The following is a 21,362-nucleotide window of genomic DNA, read 5'->3' as shown; positions in this document are numbered from 1 at the left end:
GCTCACTTTCTATTGGCTGATGAAACACGTCAACGCTAATTTGTCGAAATGGAGTCTTGGAACGCAGAGTAACAACCAAAGCAACAGTCTATTGGTTTAATGTGAAATCCAGAATGAGACTTGACACGCATTGTGCTTTCTCATTGGCCACTTGAGTTGGAACGCAGACCGGGGCCCTCCTCAGCTCCCAGGGCTGACAGAGGCACGTTGTGTTTCTTTTCTACTTTTTATCCTATAGTTTATTAGCATTAAGGCGCCTTCTAGGGCTCCGCGTTCTCTGTGAAAGAGGTTGGGTTGAACGGAGGGGCAGTTTCTGCTATTTTGGGGGGCATTAAGGGGTTCGTGTGCAGGTGGGAAAGGTGCCACACACAGAAGTCAAAGTGGGGACATTCCTTGCGTGGGCAGTAGTAGGGAACGGGGGAAAGCCATCTAATCCCCCCCCCAGTGCCAGGACTGACAGATGAATGACATGGGGGGCGTTGGGGTTGGAGACAGGAAGCCGGCTGCTTTGGTTTTAGGGTGTAAAGCAGTAGCGTGTGTTTTGCAGGGTGCCTTATAAGCGACATCTCAGCGCGTGACTGGAATCTCCTCGGTTGCTATCGGCAACTGCGGTGGGAGAACTGGATCGCCGACGTCTCTGAACGTATCCGTGGGTCGCCGGGCGCAAAAATGCCTCGCAAGAAGCCGTTTAGCAATAAACAGAAGAAGAGACAGCTGCAGGACAAGAGAGAGAGGAAGAGGGGTGAGTAACACGTTGAAACCACAACTCGCCCGCAAACGCTCCATTTAGCGAATAGACCCCGTTGAGTCTGTCTTACTGTAAGGCGCTTGCCTTCAATGCCTGTGGTTCATTATGCTTGAATTTAAAGTTTACTCCAGCAAACCTTTGCCCGTTAAGTATAAATCTTGCTGCTGTATATTAATCCCGTTTCATCCCCAGTTTTTGCTTCTTTTCAGGGCCGAATGAGGCCGGGCGGTCCGAGTCCAACAGCCGGAGTCAGAGCAGAGAGCGCGGCGAGGAGAATACGGATACATCAGACAGTGAAAACATCAGACCTCAAGTCAGACGCATCAATCAACAACCCCACGTCCTCAGACCTGGAGAGAAAGGATATGACCCAAACAGGTGCGTGGGTGCATTTTGGTGGGATACCCCTGTATTTAACGACAATGGTATAGTCCTATACATTTGATCTATGTACGGCTGACTTGTTAATATATATCTAGGAATGGTCTGCATGCTGTAAGATTTGGATACTTTAAGCCTAGATTGTATGAGATTTCTCCCCAGGATTATCTGTCATTAGGTAAACATTAGTTACAGTTACACGTGACGTGTACAAGACATGGCGGGCAAATAGTGACAGTCTCAAGCCCGCTTCATTATTGTCTGGATATCGGAGTTGGTTCCGTTGGGTGACGCCTGCTTATTGTGTCTGATTCAGGTACAGACTTCAGTTTGAGAGAGAGAGCAAAGATGAAATTGAGCGAAGAAAGAAAATCGCTCAAGAAAAGATTCTGCAGTCTGTCCCGGAGACTGAGCTAGAAATAGACATTGATGAAATCTACAGACCGGGGTCTGGTAAGTTTTTTTTTTTTTTTTTTTTTTTTGTGTTACGGGGTCTTTAGCTGGGTTCCCTGGCTATTGTTTTAATGTCCCTCGGGAGAGGCAGATTGTTGCACACCCCTGGGTCAGGGGTAATGCCTCCCCTCTCCTGGGAGGAAGACCGATAGGAGAAGGGCCTACATTCTCCATGTTAACTTATGGTGAAGGGAGACCAATCAGAGAAGTGTCTGCCTTCTCATGTTATTCAGCGGACATTGGCACACGCAGCCCTACTCAACCCAATGCTGATCCAAGGACACCAGCACTCCCATTCCCATCATCCCTCCCCAATCCTTCATGCTCTGGTTTTCATCACCTCTTCCCATTTCATGGCTATTGAGATTGATCCCACGTAAGGGTGTTTCAGCTTTATCCGGCTCCCCGAATACCGGAGACGGGCAATTCCAGCTCCGCAGAAAGTTAATAGGAAATCTATATCTCTGTATTTCCCGCCGATCAGTGCCAGCCTCCGATACTCCAGCCTGCTCAGCAGAGTACGGTCTTGCCTTTGACTCCTTTAGGAATGCGTTCCTTGTCTGTTCCCTAATGAGATGTTCTTCTCAAGCGAGGAAACCACGTCTTCTCGGAATTATTCAAGGAATTGGTTTCTATTTTCTCATTTAAGTTGATGATATATCAGACGGTTTGGGAGAGAATTGCTTGTGAAGGATGCGTTGTGCAGACATCTTGAGCCGTTGGTTCCCATAAAAACTGCAGCCACTGGTTTTTAGAATGTCTTAGTGGGAACAGCATTTAGTTGAACAGACCCCATATTGTTAATGCTGCTGAGGTGGATCAAAGCTGATACTTAGACATAGGGAGCACCCTATTTTTAAACATACTTTTTTCCCCTTTTTCTCTAAACCAGTGCTGGATTTTCCCAAGAGACCGGCCTGGAGCTATCAGATGAGCAAGGAACAGGTACAAACGCAAGAAGAAAAGGCTTTCAAGGACTACCTGCTGAAGATCTATGAGAAACACAGCCCCCAGGAGCTGAGCTACTTCGACCACAACCTGGAGGTGAGACTCCAACCCATCAAAACCTGCCGAAAAACATCCTTTCTGTATTATTCACAATCGTTCTTCTCTCCCCCGCCCTCGCTTTCAGCCATATTATTATTATTATTATTTATTGTTTTATCTATCGCCATCAAATTCTGTAGCGCTGTATCAAGGCCGCTGCGGTTTCTTGATCTGCGTTACATGATTTCCCATCTCTCTGCTCCTGACCGTTCCTACCTATAATTCTCTCTCTCGCTCCTTTTGTCTTTCAGACATGGCGCCAGCTCTGGAGGGTCCTAGAGATGTCAGACATTGTGCTGCTGATAACAGACATCCGCCACCCGGTAATTATACTGACTCCGTGTCTGATGTACTACACCACCCCGCATGTCTCTGCTATACGGTCACGCGTGATGTAATACTGAATATCGCTGTCAGGTGCTGCACTTCTCCCCGGCCCTCTATGACTACGTGACTCAGGATTTGGGAAGGTCCCTGATTCTTGTCCTCAATAAGACTGATCTGTGTCCCCCGCCACTGGTGGCCGCCTGGAAGCATTACTTTCAGACCAAGTTCCCACAAGTTCACGTCGTCTGTTTCACCTCTTACCCCCGGCACCCCGAGGATGAGCAGGACCCGTCTGCAGGTGAGTGAAGTCCGGTCCTTCCGATTACCTTCTCCCCGTGCCGTCTTCCGGGACTCCATGTTTATCTTACACTCTGCTTTGTCTTTTGTTTGAATTTTAAACTTCCGTGGTGCCTTTTTTTTTTTTCTGTCCCCGACAGTTTTCAAGAAGCGCAGGAAGAGACGCCGTTTGTGGAGCAGCGCCCTTGGCCCCAAACAGCTCCTGAGAGCCTGCGAGGTTATCACGGCCGGGAAAGGTAATGATAAGCTAATAATCTTAGGTGGCCGGTTGTTTTATTTTATACTGGCTCGCTTTAATATATCCCTGATGCCTATTCCTCCATTTATTTCTTCTCTCTTCAGTGGACCTCACAAGCTGGAGAGAGAAAATCGAGAGAGACTCGTCGGCGCTGTGTAACCCGGCAAGCGAAGACGGGGAGAATGTGGACAAGGACCACGATATCGGGGATGCCGTTATCTGTCAGCAGATCTCAGATGCAGAGCTGGGGACGCCCAGCCGAGAGCTGTACAAAGATGGGGTCCTGAGCATCGGCTGTCTGGGTGAGTGGGGAGCCTGGCGTATCTAAGATCAGATGGCTGAGGGTGCTGGTATTTGCAGTGCATAAATGGAGGGACTCCTAAAACTCATGATTTACTAAATAAACTGAATACAATTGTATCAACATCCCATCTTATTTTACAATCCAAGGCGATGTGGCGCCCCATCTCCGACATGCGTTGAACTGATGTGATGTTTTCTGCAGGGTTCCCCAATGTGGGTAAATCGTCTCTCATTAACGGCCTCGTCGGCAGGAAGATTGTCAGCGTTTCACGGACCCCGGGCCACACCAAGTACTTCCAAACGTATTTCCTGACGCCCACCGTGCGTCTCTGCGACTGCCCGGGACTCATCTTCCCGTCTCTGGTGGACAGGCAGCACCAGGTTGGTTTATGTTCGAAAGAAAATCGCGGGTCCCCCCCACCCCACACACAATATATAAATATATTTATATGCCCCAGCCTCGATTTATTAAAACTACACACACAATATTTTTATCTAATGGACTTACTATCCTGAAGTTCTCTCCCCGCCCCCCGCTTCCTGAACCAATCAGAATCAATCAGCGTTTTAATAGGTGAGAGATAATTTGATGGAAGGAGAATAATGAGAACAGCGGGTTAAGACGGCTGCTTCCGTGTTATGCACATAGGGTGCGTTTTACAGCATATGTATGTTAACCCGTTACACGTGTTTATTGTGTAGGTTTTATGCAATTTGACAGATCCCATTTCATAAAAACACCAAAAACAGTTAAAAGCAACCGTGCGTATGAAAAGGTATCTTTTATAATAAATAGGCTAAAGTTTTTATAAAATATTTGGCCGGTGTGACATCACGCTCCGTGAACCCCCCCCCTCTCTTTTCACAGCTTCTGGCCGGCATCTACCCCATTGCTCAGATTCAAGAGCCGTATACCTCCGTCGGGTACCTTGCGTGCCGAATACCCGTCCCCCAGCTTCTAAAGCTTTCCCACCCTGATGCGACAAAGAGCGGCTGGACTGCCTGGATCATATGTGAAGGTGAGTGACTCCCCCCGGCAGCGATTTCCCCTTCGACCTGCTCTCTGTGGATCACATTTTGAGGGGTCTCTAACTTTCTTGCTCTTTTTCCCTCTCAGCCTGGGCAGATAAGCGAGGCTATAAGACGGCAAAGGCATCTCGCAGCGACACATACCGGGCTGCCAACAGCCTCCTGCGCCTTGCCGTGGATGGACGGCTCTGCTTGTGTATGAGACCCCCGGGCTACTCGCAGCAGAAGGGTAACTCCAGCTTCTCTGTTTATTCAACTGGATGCTTTAATATAGGGTCTCTCGCTCATTGTCTTCTTCTGCTTCCCTCAGAGGCCTGGGAGCAGCATCCAGACACTCAGGAGATGGTAGCCCATTCTCAGGCTCAAGGCCACCCCAACAGTGACTCCGACTCAGGTGGGGAGGAAGACGAGGAGGATGAGGAAGAGGAAATCTCCAGTTCTGGCGAGGAGACAGAAGAGAGGGACCGTGATGCTGACGAGGAAGAAGATGAAGAAGAGGTCCCAACACAGTCTACCGTCAAGAAGGTGGTCAAAACCAAGATGGTGGACACAAATCCATATGCCCTCTTGGGGGAAGATGAGTGTTAGGTTTGGCACGGACGAGGAATAATCCTATGGGGTCTGTATTGTGTGCCCATTGTTATGGACCCCTTTGCTTATTCTGTTTATTGAATTCATTAGTAAAGCTAAGCTCAGTTCAAAATGGCTGACATTCCAAACGCGGTGCCTAAATGGGCAGTTATATGAAGGAAATTTCTCTTTCCGTATTCAGGGCAGCCCGAAATGTCAGACATGGAAGTTACGCAAGCAAAAGATTCAATGGATGATTTCATCCCTGAGAGCAAGGTTTAGGTCAAGAGTGAGTGAAGGTGGTGGCCGTCTAAAGAAGACTTTGATGTTACTGCTTCTGCTTGGGTGAGAGGTTGATGTTTGAGTATCAACAACTGTTGTGGTTGGATGGTTTATGAAGCCTACATAGGCCATAATGTTCTGGTTGGGTGGTTTATGAAGCCTACATAGGCCATAACGTTATGGTTGGATGGTTTATGAAGCCTACATAGGCCATAATGTTCTGGTGGGATGGTTTATGGAGCCTACATAGGCCATAATGTTGTGGTTGGATGGTTTATGAAGCCTACATAGGCCATAACGTTGTGGTTGGATGGTTTATGAAGCCTGCATAGGCCATAACGTTGTGGTTGGATGGTTTATGAAGCCTGCATAGGCCATAACGTTGTGGTTGGATGCTAATCTCATTTATCTAGTTGGGCTTTGAGTGAATGTTTGCTGTGTTGGGAGAAACGTGTGTCTTTCTGCCCTCTCCCCAGAGCCTTTCTTGGCGACGTCCCGCTGTTCTTGCTCTCTAAATGGCCTACATTAATTAGTTTGATCCAGTGTGGCGTGTGAGCGATGCGGTTGCTGTGGCTTTGGAGTGATTGTAGGATCCAGGGCGAGTGTAGGTTCTGTGGGCTATTAAGACCGGGCTCGGGAAACCAGTCCTATTATTCATGGCGTGATGGTGATCGCTGGCGATGGAGCTCCTTCTCCAACGACAAACAATGTCAGCAAGCGATTCTTAATCCACCCTGCGCTCCCAACTGCCCCGATGTCTTCTCTGCAGTAACAAAACAGGCTTCATGACTCTTGCACGTGGGGGTTAAAGGTTTCGGGGACCATGTTACTGACTAGGCTTGTATTTATACACCATTCAGACCAAACCATTACCAAATATCCTCCTCATTCCAAGTAAGGTTTACGGAACAATGGCAATGTTTGGTAAAATTCCATACAAAGACTCGCATTCCCCCCCAATGCCAACCATGTCAGGGGCAGCATTATAACTACGTGGGCATAAAAAGAAATCACCCGTGGTGTTATAACCAACCAAGTCATAGGCGTCACGGTTTGTGAAAGCAGATTACCGGCTTCTCGGTGGAGCGGGGGCCGGCCGTGCTGCACATTTGCCCCCCTGCGTGGTACTGTCCTGCATCTACCCAACGCTTGTCGGGCTCAACGCTCTCGTCCTTTTTTTTTCTTTGCTTCAGATGTCTATTTTGCTGTATACAAAATAAATATAAATCTATTTAACGAATCCAGCGGTTTATTTGTGTATATTAGAATATATGATGCATACGGTATGGATGATGTCATTTTATGCATGGTTACAAGTTATTTAAATTTGTATTGTAATGTATTATGTCATCAAAATGTATTATGATGTCATAATACACTATCAATTTTAGAGCCATTGCCCATTATATTTTTGGGTATGTAAGCATGTTTATGGGTGTGTGTGCGTGTGTTAACCCCGTATTAACATGCATTAGACAGGGTTAAAAGCCCGTATTTCCGCTGAATGTAAAATGAGTGCAGCGCGCATGCATTCCTGATTAAGTGGCCCCCTGCAGAGAAACCTTGGACACCCCCGGGGACAGAGCCACTTTCAACCGGTGTGATAAACATTTTTTAAAATTCTGAAATAAATAAAAAAAAGACGCCCGGTACCTTAATTTCTAAAAGAATCTACAAAAAAAAGCAATCTTTATTTTTGGAAATTAGTGAAATATTGAGCAAATCTATATATATTAACATCATATAAAAAAATTTCTAGCCATCTCATTCATAACTTTAAATTAACAGAGCTATATATACACATCCGGCAGCAGATTCTTATAACGGGGACTCAGAATACCCTCCCAAATCTGCTCCGATCTACCCAAACGTCCCGCTTTACGGGGAAAATCATCGTCTTCTCACTCAAAAGTCCAGTTACCGTCAAAATTCAAAACTATCGTACTGACTCAATTTTAAGGAGCCATAGAAAAAAACTCTAGATACTTCTGTCCAATTTCTATGCTTTTTTTTCCCCATAATTTCCGCTTCCCGCGTTACTGCGATTCATCCGTCTCGACTGCAACGACTTGGATTTTTCTGGTTTTCCATGATGAGATATTCCGGACGCATCAAATTCTGACCCAAATGACGTTCATCGACGATTATTTGTACGTCATTTGTTTAATTTCATTAATTTTTATCTCTAGAGGTTATTTTAAAAGCGGTAAAAAAAAAAAACTGCTTGTCCATTAAAGTTCCATTAAAAAAAAATAACCAAAAATTAAAATTTTACCACCCATACTGCATTTCACTCAAAAACTGCAATTTAGATATAATGAGTTAAAGAACCCAACCGGAGATTTTCTCTCCATTTTATAGAAGTGGTAAACACGTCAAAGATGATGATTTCTCCCCAAAAAATAGGGTTGTAGAGGTGCTTAATTCTGCCCCCCTCTTTTCAGACCAGAAACAGCACATTGGCCTGATGGCGAAGGGAACCCCGTGCAGCAGGGGGCGCCGCCGAGCCATTGTTTTCTCTCTTCATCAAGGTAGCCCATGACTCCAGGGCCGGTAAAAGTGCATTGAGGCTCCGAAGTATCATTTACAGTGAAATTAGACGCTGTACCTTTAAATCGCATCGCACCCAATGAAAGAGAATCATTCATTGGTTCGTTGATACGGTTGCCGTATCTCGGAAAAAAAACATCACCGGATTAACGTCCGGCGCCCGCTTTTAAAGAGAGGTATGATTCAGGAACGGAGTGTTTGGCTTCGAAGGTTCCAACCCCGCGTGCTGGCGAGAAACGTCCGAGGGGGGTCAGAACCGTAGAGGTTTTTGGGAAGGAAGGCGATCCTTTTCACATTATCGTCCAAAGGAGAATCCAGTGTTTTGTTATTAAGAGGGGGCATCGGCTGGCTTCGGGGGCTGCGGAGTCCGCGTTGAGGCTACAGCCGCCATCGGATATACCGCTCTGTATACCATCGATAGTTGTTGCCGTCGATTGCGCGTCTGAAATGTTTTCCTACCGCGGGCGTAAGACTTGCGCAGGATCGTGAGGTTAAGAAACCGACGAGTCTAACGGTTGGGGTGGGGGATAAGGTGCAAAGATACTGATTTTTCAGACCGGGCCGTTGCCCCTTCGGCCTGATGGCTCCCAGCCCGGGGGAAGTGGCCGTTTAGAAGACCTGGGGCGTCTTCTCTTGCTTTCTATTGGATGAGCTGTAGTGGGGTGAATGGCGGTGTTTGATCTCTTTAAATGGATTGCGTGTGGAATGTCAGAGGGGTCAGCAGGTCACAGAGCTGTTAAGCGTTTTTGGGGTCATAAAGGGTCTTCTATAGGTGGGGGGCGATTTAGTGTACAAGACCCAAGTCGATGGATAGGAGGTGACGGTCAGGCGCCTGTAGGCCAGGAGTGTTGCGATTGGGGAATCTTTTATGAGGACTCATGGTTGTCGGTGGTGTGGTCGGGGCATCCAGTGTTAGTGACTAAGGTATGGCGGAGCGGTCCAGCCCCGTCGGATGGGATGATGGGAGAAGGTTAGTTTTGTGTGCATCCTACAGCCGGACCGACACCTACGACGCTGTAGCTTAGAGGAGTATAAAGGGTTAAGATGTTCTCCTCCGACCCCCCCCCAGTTCCATGGCGCACGGACGTGCCGTGGCGTCGTACAGAGAAGGCTTTGACCCGCGGCTATTCCTTCGGGGCCGGGTGGGACGCGGTGAGCGCGTGCGCGGACAGCGAGTGGTAGATGTCTTGGAAGGAGGGTCTCTCCCTGCAGTCTCGAGCCCAGCACTGCGCCATGAGCTCGTAGAGCGACGGGAGACACAGAGGCGGACGGGACAGGTAGATCTGGAGAAAGAGAGAGAGTGGAAGGTTTAATAGCGGATAAACATTGTTTCCATGGCAACAGCCTATCAGCGGCTGCTTTTGCTTCACATGACAATTAAGAATTCCCTGAAAAAGACAGAATTAAGCCCAACACTCCATGACGAGACGGACGCTGCAGCTTTCTCTTCTATTCCTTCACTGATACAAACAGCTAACGCTTCAACCCCTAAACAAAGTCTGGAACCCTATAGGAAATCCTTAAATCCTCCATACGCCTCCCGGAATCTACTCGTTTTCCGCACGCCCCGGACTCACCTGCTTCCCGCTGTCTCTGAAGACTTCTCCGGCGTTCTCGATGACGTCCTCGTCGCTCAGCTCCCCGTACGGCTGCTCCTTGCACAGCATTAAGATCTCCCACAGGGTCACCCCGAAAGCCCAGACGTCGCTGGCCGTGGTGAACTTGCCCTGCGAGGGGGACAAGGTTTCAGACGTTTAATACCTTTCTGGGTATTGCCAGAAAGAACCGCGAGGAGAGCTGGCCAACAGTTCTGATGCCACCAAACTTGACCGACTTCCTGAGACATTGAGGTCACTTGAGGCGGGGAGTGTCATGTTCTGCCATTTTTTTGGTGGGTAAGGAATAAAACCCCAGGGGCGGCACTCACCATAAGTATGCACTCCCACGCCATCCACCGGATGGGCAGCACGGCCCTGCCCTGGATCCGGTAGTAATCTCCGGCGTAGAGGTTCCGGCTCATCCCGAAATCGGCAATCTTGATCGTTAGGTTCTCGCCCACCAGGCAGTTTCTGGAGGCCAGGTCACGGTGCACAAAATTCAGAGAGGAGAGATACTTCATCCCGGAGCAAATCTGAAGAGCCACGTGGAGGAGGCTGGGGTAACTGCGACAGAGAGAGGGGTAAAATATGACAGAGCAAGGGAAATAAAGAGGAGATGGGGCACAGCCTCCATGAACTATAACTCCCATCATGCTTAGAGGCACTATAGTCCACATCAGATGACATGCCGAAGAACCAAAATGGATAAAAAAAAACAAAAAAAACAAAACACTTATTGCTCCGTCTAGTTGGGCAAATAAACCTTAGCGGACCCCTCAATGTATTCTTTCCTCTGAAGGTTTAATAACAGATCAACATTGTTTCTATGGCAACAGCGTATGGGCGGGTGATTTTGCTTCACATGACAACTAAGAATTCCCTGAAAAACTAGGAAAAAGACAGAATTTGACACAATGAAAGAATTATTTCCAGGAAGGGTTTTGGACTCCATCAGAACGTTGCGTTTCAGCATTCATTTAATAATTTTAACTCAATCTATAGGATCATTTGAAGGCCTGCTGACCTGATACTCGGTGGGCTCGGCCCACCCTCTGGACTCTCGTCCTCCTCGCCCAGCTGATGAGCGCTCAGAAACTGGTTGAGGTCCCCGTTCTCCATGTACTCGGTGATCATACACAGGGGGTCTTCATCAAGACAGGCCCCCAGGAGACGGATAATGTGCGGGTCGCTCAAACGGGAGAGGATCTTCAGTTCCTTCAAGAAGTCGTTCCTACGGGTCCGAGAGGGAGAAGAACGAGAGCATGAGGGAACGTTCTAGACACGCGCGCTACAGACAGTACGGCAGAGCAGACACCATTGATGAAAGAAGATGGACAGAGAAGAGAGACAGATCTGATACAACTAGAAAAGTTGAAGATCTGGGTGGAGGGACCGAGAGAGGAGCAGGTCTGGGCCACGCAGAACTTTACCTGGCGTTCTTGTTTGCGTCGGACCTCAGTAACTTGACGGCCACAAGTAGACTCCTTCCCTTGCGCATGTTGAATGGGAACTGCAGAGTCGGCAGTTCTTGGGGGTTCAGGACCTCACACAGGTGCACCTAGAACATAAAAGCGGAGTATTGGGTGGGCAGGATCAGGTCTACAGGTCAGATCTGTATAGAAACCAGCGGGGAATCTCCTCCATGCGCAGGCACAGCGGGGGGACGCGGGAGGTAGGCAGAGGAGAGTGAGTGGAGCGTAGGCACCAGACAGCAAGTCCAGGATAAACCTGAATATATTAATAAAGGAATAACTGAGATGGACGCCGGGAGTTGCAGAGGAGCTCTGGGGATGACGGCCAACGAGCGGGACACTGAAATGGAGTCTGGGGTAACTACGGGGTGAGGAGGCAAAAAGGAAAGGAGAAAAGGTTCCAGACCAGCGGAAGAGAAAGTGCCACGTTACCTCTCCAAACTGCCCTTCACCCAGCTTCTCTCTGAAGAGGAGATGCCCCCGGGGGAACTTGCTGAGAGGCAGGTCTTTGGAGGCGAGTGTGTCGGCCGTCAGCGCAGGTACTGCATACGTGTTGCCCCCTGTGACTCCCTGCAGGGTAATAATGTCTGCTTCTGCGTAGTGCGGGACACTTGGGGGGCAAACTACAGCCAGCTTGGGGGATTCTAGCTCCCTGTATCCCCCGTCTTGTTGGGGAGGAAGAGAGGCAGGAGAAGTAGGTTGGAGTAGAAGGGTATGCAGAGGAATCCGGGGTAGAAACATTTGGCGGAGAAAGGAAAAAAAAATAAACAAAAAGACAAAAGTTAAAGGAACGTCTTCCATATCCGAGTCACATACACAGTGGGGGTATTTTTTTGCTCCGTTATTTGTTACGTTACTATGGATACAGAAAGGAACGCGTCTCTAATTCACGATGAAGACAGCACGAGACAGAGACGGCAGGCGTATGTCTCTTTAGTCTGAGAGACCCCAGAAAGAGCGAGAGAGAAACAAAAAAGCTGAGATCGAGGGAAGAGAGATACAGCCTGGAAATGACCATTTATTTATATGGTCGGCTTCAACATGGCCGCCCCTTACCCTGGCTGTTGATTGGCTTAGCCTGCAGGCTATCTGGCTCTGTGATTGGCCGGCTGTAGGTGGAGAGTAGGAGCTCATAGACTGGGTTGTTTAGCAGCAAGGCTGGAGAAACACATGCAGAGTATATAGTGTACACTTTATATACATGCACACACCGTGTACCCCTATATATACACACGCTTACTACTGTACATACACACACGCATCCAAAATTAAATGCCCTCGCTTGCCCCTGGGCCCACAAAGCGCCCCTTTACAACAGAGACATTACCCCGTTGTACAGCGCTCCTGAATATGATGGCGCTATATAAAACAATAAAGAATAAGTACTATTACGGAGGAAAGGCTCCATGATTTAAGGTTCAATAAACAAGGAACGGACAATACCTACGGGCCCTGCTCACACCTGGGACGTGCGGTCTTGGGGCAGAAGGGCAGATTCTAAGAACAGACCTCCTTTACATCTCGAACCGGATTAGCAGCTGCTAGTTATTTAACGAGACACCCCCCCCCCCGAGACGCCAAAATCAAGGATCCACCTTTGATGTGCGGCCCTTATCGCGCGGAACCCATAGGATAACGTGCCATTTGGGTAACTCATTATATTCCGGAGGCCCAGGGGCAGCAGAATTTTACAGTTCCCAGAAACGGCTGCATTTTATTCTTCCCATCTGCGCATCTCCGCGGCATATGTTGGCGATTACGGGCCGGTAACAGAATATATACATCCGATCTCAAGGCGAGGTTACAGAAGGGATACGTTAAGAAGCGGCCCAACCGCTGGGTTAGAGATACATCGAGTCGGTTTTCTCCCATATCATGTTGTAAATATATAAATACATGCAAAAAGCATGCTTATCACGCACCTGGGCACACATGCACATATGTAATTCATGCACACTGTACACACACACACACATGCACAAATCCCGGATATACATTCATGCGCGTACTCAATAAGAAGCCCACCCAGCCTCTCACCTGCACTGTCCAGGGTAGGAGGGAGGGTGGCCATCTTGGCACGGGGATTGGGCTCTTGGTATTCACCATCCGAAGTTAGGATGCGCTCATAGCGGTTGGCATGACGAGGAGGTCCTGGGGGGTTCTGGGTATTGTTGATGACCACGGTGTCCGAGGGGAGGGAGAGACGAGCCGTTAGGTCGCTGTCCGAGGGGTGGCGCTGAGCCTGGGTGTAAAGAGAGAGAAAAATGTAAGATGGTGGACAAAAAAAGAATGGAAGGTCAACGTAGAAAAAGAGCGACCATATTATTGTCTGTTACTTCACCTTCCCCAGCAACCTTTTCCAGCGCTGGCGCCAAAGAATGAGGATGATGACAACCAGTAAAAGGAGGATGATGACCACCAGGCAGCCAATCAAAATGGAAGTGTCACCACTATCGTCCTTGGCAACCGGCTGGTTTATTCTGATGTCACTGCCGGCCTCGAACACTGGAGCTGAAAAGGGAGGGAGAAATGGTTAAAAAATGGACTAAGAGGAGACAGGACAAGAAAAATCACAAGGAAGGAGTTTTTTGGAGAAGAAAGGAGGACAAGGAGACGGGGAGAAGATGGAGCAATGGAGAAACATAAAGGATAAGGGAGGAATTCAGGGAAGGTGATAGAAGCCTTGGTCTCATTACCTTGCCCGTTGGTGCTCTCCGTGCCCACGCTTGTGGTAGTCACCTTCTGGCTGGTGCGTTGCGGTTGAACGGTGACAGTGGGCACTGGTGGTGCCTCTTGCGGTGGCGGTAAAGGGCTCGGTTCCTCAGGTTCTGCTGGGTCTACGATATCTGCGACCCACAAAAGTACGTCAGATGTTACCTTTCAGACATTTTAACAGAGGAAGACCCGGTGATGGCTGCCACCAGACCAGGAAGGAGACCGCCGTCATTCGGTTATAATATGGTCTACAAAAAAATGTCGATGGGAAGGGGGTCTGTCCCAAACCTTTAACTTCATGCCCTAGATAACCACCCACTTATTACCCCTCTAAACAGACATATAAGAGGTTACACCACCGGCGCTTAGTCCTAGTATGGTGCCCACCTGCCACCTTCTCACCCTTCTGCTCGTGGAAGAACGTATATATCTATAGATTATTTTAACCCTTCAAAACTGTCACATGGGTTTATTTAGTATATAGAATTGTAAGAATGTAGGAAAAGCGACATATCTACTAAGTCGGATTAAGGTTTTGGTAAGATTATTGATTTAGCGGTTCAGTACTGGGTGTTCCGAGATGTTTTGTTTATGGAAATTGTGCACATGTCATGTATTTAGGGTAATTTGCATGGGTTAGAGAGTCGGGAGGTTAGAACGGAGGCTACGTAGTTACTAAGTCATTAGGTAGGGTGGATACGGAGGCGTAGATGCTGACCGGAGAGGAAGGAGATCTCGCTGAACAGCAGCCATTGTCCCGAGAAGTAGTAATGACAGCGCAGGATGCGGGCGGCTCGGCCACTCAGGGGAAGGGTGACCGTGCGAGCGCTGGGGTCCCGGACATCCACCGCTAGGGACAGGGTGACAGGTTTAGGGTCCCACGGGGTGTGCAGGGAGCGTTTGAAGTAGCAGTCCACCTGCCGGAATATCTGCACTCCGTGGGAGTGAAGGTTGTTGGAGTGCACCTGCCAGGGACAAAGACGATTGGACCGTGTGTCGGACAAGAGAATACAAGGATGGACCCCAATCCCGAGATACAGTCCTTCTCCAGGGTCCCTAAACTTTACCCCAAATCTTCAGCTATTCACATATGCCCACTTACACCTCTTCTAAAAACTCCTATCATGCTTAGCCGACATCCTTAAAGAGAAAGTCAACCTGCGCTTTGGTTAAGAATCAAAGGAGTTCGAGGGCCACTAAAGTGCAAGCTGTTCGCTCTAGAGAATTCCATTCCTGACACCAGATTATGAATCTAGAACAGGGGTGGGTTCCGACACGCGGTTGAACCGTAGCTCTCATGATCCTCAGCCAGCCCGACCAATCAGACAAACACTCTTACCCTCATGTAGGTAAATGCTCTCAGCGCGTCGAACTCGAACTCCATCTCTAGGTATCCGGACGGGAAGCTGTCTCTGTTCCAACCCACGTAGTCATAACCCGGCCAGACCCCCTGCTCCTTGTGATGGGTGAAGTCATCTGCCCCCACGACGCCATCAGTCAACTGACCCAGGCCACCATACTGCAGCCTGCAGGGGCAACAAAAAGGCAAATGTGGCCTCCATACGGTGAGCAGCATGATAATACCGAGGCATTGTGTGTATTCCCGAGACGTAATGTGTGGGAAAGGGCTGGTGCCGGCCGTCCTGGGACATCTGGCGGTTTCATGCACACCCTTACCCTCCAACTGTGAATCCATCATACGTAGAGTCGTTAAGGTTAACGATCATGGCGGGGAGAGTCATCAGGGCCCCGGGAGGCGAGGTGTAGGAGCGAAGTCCATCTGCGGGGAATGTCATAGAGAGACAATGAGAATGGAGTGAGATAATGAGGTGGGAAAGAAAAAAAAGGAGAAGGAAAGGAGAAGAGAAACTGACAGGGAGAAAAGCATTACGGGCTGGAGAAAGCTAGCCAGAGTTTCAGGCAAACATCGCGCAGAGGGGTTTATTCACTAAACATTGAGGTGTAAAGAAGCCCCAGTGTGCTGAGTTGCCTCAATATAATGAAAAGTCTGTCAGATATTTTTCATCGCATCACATTTCGACTCAGTGAACGAGCCCCCAGGGTGAGCAGGTGGTGACAGGGAGAAGCCACCGCATGGTGGCCATACGTGAGGGCGTAAAGGACAGGGTGTCACAGTCCAGCTGGCATTCAAGCCCATTTAATAGTGAAACCCATTCACTTTTTCATAGTATGTCCTCGTCATCCCCCAAAAATCCAGATCCCGGATGGAGAAGGACCACCAGCGGGAATTGAGGAGGTCCCTGGAAAAGCCAAGGAGGCGGCATTGGTCTGAGAATAAAAAAGCATCGGATTCATACCCTGCCACAGGCATCCGTACAGCTCTACCCGCAGACAGACACTCATCACGCGGTCCGCCATGGGGTAAAAACGCACATAGCGGGCGATAAGTGGGGGCCCCAGATCCTTCAGTACCAAATCTTGAGTGTTTTCATTGCCCGCAATGACCTGTTGGATGAGGAGACACGTTAGGACTTAAGTATTACACGCAATGCTGTCCACTATCTCCACGGCCCAGTCTTCTTACCTCATTGCCCCAGCGATCCCTCCACTGCGCCCACTTATAACCGTCACGGCTATATCGCAGTTGGTAATGTCGGGCAAATTCTTTGCCCAGTCCTCCACCATCCCGGCCTTGAGTGCCCACCAGAGTCAAGAAGCAAAGCTTCCTCAGGTCTATTTGCAAATACTCTTCGTTATTCGGATACACCGAGCCCGCCGGGCACCATGCCCCGTCTCCATCATGACTCTCCAGCCTGCGACGTCAACAGAGAAAAGAGAAGATGACGAAGGGTTTGGCCGGAACGAAGCCTCCGAGAGACCATAATGGAAGACAACAGAGAGGGTGGGTTGACTACAGTCTATGATGGAAAGTCCTGGTGAAGACCAAGTTCTACTCTGTGCGCAGCCCACCCTAGGTGGCCGGAGGATACCAGAAGTGATGGCGCATCTCCCAACCATCTTTGTTTGGTTGGTCAGTCCCTCTATGGGACCCAGATCCATCTTGCCTCCTCTTATTTGTAGCATTGGTGGGTATGTGAAGGACACATGTGCAAAACATATCAACATGTCTGAAAACAAAGGTCACGGTGAGTCACGCTCAGCGCCTTCCAGTGTCAGTTTACCGAAAACATTAATATATATCACTCATGCCCCGGGGCCACCACATTTGTTAAAAGAAGGGTTGTTTTTCTTTTTCTACCCCCCACACACAGTAGCCACCGAGCGTTGCTTGCGAAAATATAAACAATGGGAAGTTGTTCTAAGCTCCTCGGGCCTGCCCGGACACGATGGCTTCTCTGCGAAGGAGCCGAGACCGTGCCGGGGTAAGAGCCCCGCTGCCTTACTCAGCATCTCCAACAAAGAAAGCTCTAAGAATATTCCCACGAGTCGCAGCCTCTTCCCCGCTCGTAATCCCCAAGCGTATAAATAAATTAACTGCCCCCCCAATGATATCATCAGCCCCCCCCCCCCGTTTCATGTCGGCTCTTGAGAGGAATACGTCAGAGACGCTCGGAGGGGATCGCGGCTTTTAGCAAGTAATTTTCTTTTATCGAAACTTGCAAAAGCTTGTGCTTTCAGTTGAATGCGTTACAACAAGCTGAACGCTAGGGTCAGAGACAACTTAATGGGGAGGAATAATCGTGCAGATCCTAAGAGCGGAACGTTAAGAAGGCTGCTCCCGTGGTATAGACATAAGGTGGGTTTCTAATCCATCGTATGATCCACCCGGGGCGTATTCCCTGTTTAACCCATGGATGCCACAGACACAAAGCCTAAATATCCTTTAGCTTACAGCTCAGACCTGCAGACGTCGACAGCGAGAACCTCCGTGGTCTTCATCATTTAGACTAAAGACCTAGAGAAGCATCGTTACCATGCTGGTTCGGCTTAGACGCCATAAAAACCCAAGAAGCCCCCCTGGGAGCAGTGACCCACCTTCCAAGACACATCTTTTCTGTCCCATTGTACAGCGCTCTGGAATATGATGGCGCTATACAATAAATAATAATAACGCTTTTGTTGTCAATTATCTGCAGGACATTCTACGGAAACCCAGAACGTTACGGATGTTCTAAAGCTAAAAGGTGGGGTTTTTTTAAAAATTTATTTATTTTATTTTATTTTTGGAGAAAACATCAAAACAGCTTGAAGGTCGTCCTTGGAATTCGCCGTTTACCCCAAAAGTATTGAGTCTATAAAACCGACACGCACTCGGAAATACGTCTCATGTCTCATGTGGACACCATCTGAGAGGGAACGTCAGGGGAAATGATTGGAAGACATAACCTGCGCTCGATTACCACGCATTCTCCTGGCAAAAGTAAAAAACGCTTTGAAGTTCAAGGTTCTAATCAACGGAATCCCCAACGCGAGCCCTTCTCTCCGAGCTCGGCCCTTCTCTCCGAGCTCGGCCCTTCTTCTCTGTCCATTAAATAAAAACATATTGAGCTTATTTTTCTGGGTGATTTTGCCTCTAAATGTTTTTTCCATGAAAGAGAAGACGGCATCGCTTCTCGATCCGAAAGCTTGCAAAAGAACTAAAAAGAATTTGACCAAAACTCCTAAAATTCTATCCTTCCCACGGAATATCTTTTTTAAGGTTTTTTTCCAAATCTTTGGCTCAAACCGATAAGTTCCAGACATTCCCAGTTTTCTCTAAGTTCTACTCGGTGTTGGTGGTGACCAAAGTCAGCATGAGGTCTACTGAGGTCCTCATTGTTAAGCTACACCGTAACAAACCATGACATTCTTACTCATTTACGCTTTGATACTTTTGTTGCCCGTTTACCCCGGCTGAGCGGTCCGCGGCCTGAAGGGTCTCACCTGCTGTGTTTGGCTTCGGTGGAGTCGGACCAAGCGCTGGACGCTATGATGTCTTCATCTGGAATGGTTCTGTCCTGCATCCCCAACGCATAGCGGCAAGAAGCTGAAGAAGATAAGAGAGAAACCTCAACCCCGGACCACGACATTCTATCGGCCATTAAGAGACGGAAGAACATGGCGGCTCTACAGAAACTAAGGTGGCCAGACCTTCTTTACAGGAGCTGGGCAGTCATGGTAGATCCATTAAAACCAATGCTACCCGCATTAGGGGGTCACCAGCCTTTACCCCAGGGGTATAAAGATGCTGCGCGTTACTTACATGGGTCAAAGTGAGCATCTGGTTCAGCGAAGCAGACCGTAAGGAGCACGCAGAGGGAGAGGACTCGAGACGCCATCTTTATCTCTCCAGTCAATGGCGATACACGGAGGAGACTTTCATGTCCTCAACTGCAGGAGATAAATAAAAAGACAACGATCCGCGTTATAAAGTAGTGCTGAGTATCTGTGGTTTATAATGATGCTGATCACGCTATAGAATGGTGGGAAGCATCTAGAGATGGCATACGTTGGCACATATAGCCTGATGCCGGCAGTGGCAATGTACAAAACGATTAGAAAGCGATGACATGGAGTCTAACGGGGGAAAGATTGGCACGTTAGCAATGGCAGAGAGCCTGGCGCAGGTCAGTGGCGGAGGAGCTGGAAATGCCACAATGAAGGAACCAAGATTGCACCATGTTGGGTACAGAGGTTGGCACAGCTCGGACTGGCACAGTTCAATTACACAGCCAGACAAAGCCCACGGCTTGAGCGTCTTGGAAATTCCTGGGCGCCGGCAATGAATGCGCAGCCACTCGATACGCTGGCAGAGAACCCCAGGGCTGGCACCGGCGTGCAGCACAGTGCCAAGTATCTGAGCACATCATATGCCCCAGATCTTTGCACGAACGTCCAGAGGCAGCGATGGGGTTGTTTCGGAGGGTGGCAAGAAGCTGGCACGGCCAGCGGGGCAGGAAATCAGCACGATAGCTGGAGAGGGGCAATAAACAGGCAGGTAGCTGTCGGTTTGGCGCAGCAGGTAATCCACTTCTGGAGGTGGCAGGACCCGCCTGGTACGCTGGATCCCGCATAACTCGCATGCAGGGACATGTTACCAGGGGAAGAGGCAACGCGGCTTTTTATAAACGACTTTCTCTCTTTTTCCTCCCCCTCCGCAAACACCTGTCCGACACATTCACAAACTGACCCTTCCTGTCCTCTCCTGCCTTTCTTCACCCCAGACCCTTTCCCTCTTTTCCCTTTCTACCTCCCCCTTCTGCCTCCCCAGTTTTCTACCCCCCTTTCTTCTTTTTCCAATGTCTCTATCTGGCTGCCCCCTCCACCGCCACCCCCTCCCTTTCCTTGTCCTTTAAGCTTGCACTCGCCAGCCTTCTCACCTGTGTGCTGGGCCCAGGTTAGTCCGGAGAGCTGACATGTCCTGCTCTCTCTCCCTAGGGACAGACAGGAACTAAACTTTTTCTTTCTCTCTCCCTCTCTCTCCCCTCCTACTCCTTGTAATTCCTCCTCCCCCCCACCATACAATTCACTTGTCTCTCTGACGCCCTCCTCCCTCTCCACTCCATTCCAGTTAACTCTTTCTGTCTTCCTTCTGTTTTTTTATTATATTTTTTTTATTTTATTATTATTATTATTATTATTACTATTATTATTATTATTATTTTTATTTTATTATTATTTTTTTAAGGTATTTTAACTTTGATATTTAATTATAATTTATTAAAAAAGGGAAAAAAAAAAAAAAAGGGAAAAGCAGAAAATATTAAAATCCGTCACACACCAAAGGACAAACAGGAAAAATCAGCGCTACGGTAACAATACATGTTTAATCATCGCGTTGACAATAGGCAATATTAATTAATTAAAAAATAAATAATAATGAATTAATAATAAGACCAACGAAGCAGAAGACATACTGCTACAGATGAATGGACCCTGGGTTTGGGAGCTTACAATCTACGAGGAAGTTGATAAAATAACTTTTATTAAATATTACATGAATTTTTTCCCACCTTCAAAATAAATGATTATTAATCCAGAACGATGGACTCTGGAGTGTATTGAAAAGCGGAACTCGGGAGAGATTGGGGGGCATTGGCAACCCAGAGGTGCAAGAGAGTCGCAATGACCTTCCAGAATGAGTAGTAAATACAGAGGCTAAGGGGCAGAATTCAGGGCAGTTCTAGATCTGGGGAGTAGTTAAAAATGGCCGAGAGACCTCAGGGACCATGTGCTCCCCCCCCCCCAAAAAAAAGAACTAGAAATCCGGAACAATAGCCCAGACTGCAAATCCCGAGCTAAAGCTCTAGCGGGCAAAAGCGAGAGCGAAACCGGGAGAACGAATGCCTCGCAAATCCAGAAACCAGAGAGCGACTGGGGACAAAACCAGGGGGCAAAACCTTTCCAAATCCGGAACAAAACAGACACAATTATATCACGTAATAAAAGAA

General features: G+C 48.4%; 2 protein-coding genes across 3 annotated transcripts; one reads left to right on the top strand and one right to left on the bottom strand.

Annotated features, from left to right (window-relative positions):
* The first annotated feature begins 148 nt into the window (after window positions 1–148).
* GNL1 (G protein nucleolar 1 (putative)) lies at window positions 149–5,542 on the top strand. Its single transcript, XM_053472962.1, has 13 exons — window positions 149–202; window positions 548–742; window positions 958–1,126; window positions 1,446–1,582; window positions 2,475–2,626; window positions 2,881–2,952; window positions 3,047–3,254; window positions 3,394–3,489; window positions 3,596–3,793; window positions 3,997–4,175; window positions 4,663–4,813; window positions 4,912–5,052; window positions 5,134–5,542. Exons 2-13 carry the CDS (start codon window positions 670–672, stop codon window positions 5,409–5,411), a joined length of 1,854 nt encoding a protein of 617 aa, XP_053328937.1. The 5' UTR covers window positions 149–202; window positions 548–669; the 3' UTR covers window positions 5,412–5,542.
* A 3,675-nt stretch (window positions 5,543–9,217) lies between these two features.
* Window positions 9,218–20,351, bottom strand: DDR1 (discoidin domain receptor tyrosine kinase 1). Of its 2 annotated transcripts, XM_053473033.1 has the most exons (18): window positions 20,292–20,351; window positions 19,175–19,302; window positions 18,856–18,958; window positions 16,556–16,784; window positions 16,329–16,476; window positions 15,688–15,790; window positions 15,350–15,536; window positions 14,729–14,975; window positions 13,992–14,141; window positions 13,637–13,806; window positions 13,333–13,537; window positions 12,352–12,453; window positions 11,728–11,960; window positions 11,254–11,381; window positions 10,848–11,054; window positions 10,153–10,387; window positions 9,803–9,952; window positions 9,218–9,508 (listed from the first exon to the last, which is right to left on the bottom strand). In XM_053473033.1, exons 2-18 carry the CDS (start codon window positions 19,248–19,250, stop codon window positions 9,350–9,352), a joined length of 2,832 nt encoding a protein of 943 aa, XP_053329008.1. In that variant the 5' UTR covers window positions 19,251–19,302; window positions 20,292–20,351; the 3' UTR covers window positions 9,218–9,349. The 2 variants fall into 2 exon arrangements, with proteins under 2 accessions (XP_053329008.1, XP_053329009.1); XM_053473034.1 differs by lacking the exon at window positions 12,352–12,453.
* Window positions 20,352–21,362: the final 1,011 nt, after the last annotated feature.

The sequence above is a fragment of the Spea bombifrons genome, chromosome 8 (assembly GCF_027358695.1).
Source record: "Spea bombifrons isolate aSpeBom1 chromosome 8, aSpeBom1.2.pri, whole genome shotgun sequence".
Taxonomy (NCBI): domain Eukaryota; kingdom Metazoa; phylum Chordata; class Amphibia; order Anura; family Pelobatidae; genus Spea; species Spea bombifrons.
Note: the sequence above shows the minus strand (reverse complement) of the source record. Positions and strands in the feature narration are given on the sequence as shown.

What these genes read in the sequence shown, in the direction of transcription:
- GNL1 (XM_053472962.1), top strand. Translation starts at nt 670, where the DNA reads ATGCCTCGCAAGAAGCCGTTTAGCAATAAACAGAAGAAGAGACAGCTG. An exon ending in TGAGCAGGACCCGTCTGCAG is followed by an intron (nt 3,255 to 3,393) that starts GTGAGTGAAGTC and finishes TGTCCCCGACAG; the next exon opens with TTTTCAAGAAGCGCAGGAAG. An exon ending in CCTGAGCATCGGCTGTCTGG is followed by an intron (nt 3,794 to 3,996) that starts GTGAGTGGGGAG and finishes TGTTTTCTGCAG; the next exon opens with GGTTCCCCAATGTGGGTAAA.
- DDR1 (XM_053473033.1), bottom strand. Translation starts at nt 19,250, where the DNA reads ATGGCGTCTCGAGTCCTCTCCCTCTGCGTGCTCCTTACGGTCTGCTTC. An exon ending in CCGAGCCCACCGAGTATCAG is followed by an intron (nt 10,388 to 10,847) that starts GTCAGCAGGCCT and finishes TCTCTGTCGCAG; the next exon opens with TTACCCCAGCCTCCTCCACG. An exon ending in CGTGGGAGTGCATACTTATG is followed by an intron (nt 9,953 to 10,152) that starts GTGAGTGCCGCC and finishes TCCCCCTCGCAG; the next exon opens with GGCAAGTTCACCACGGCCAG.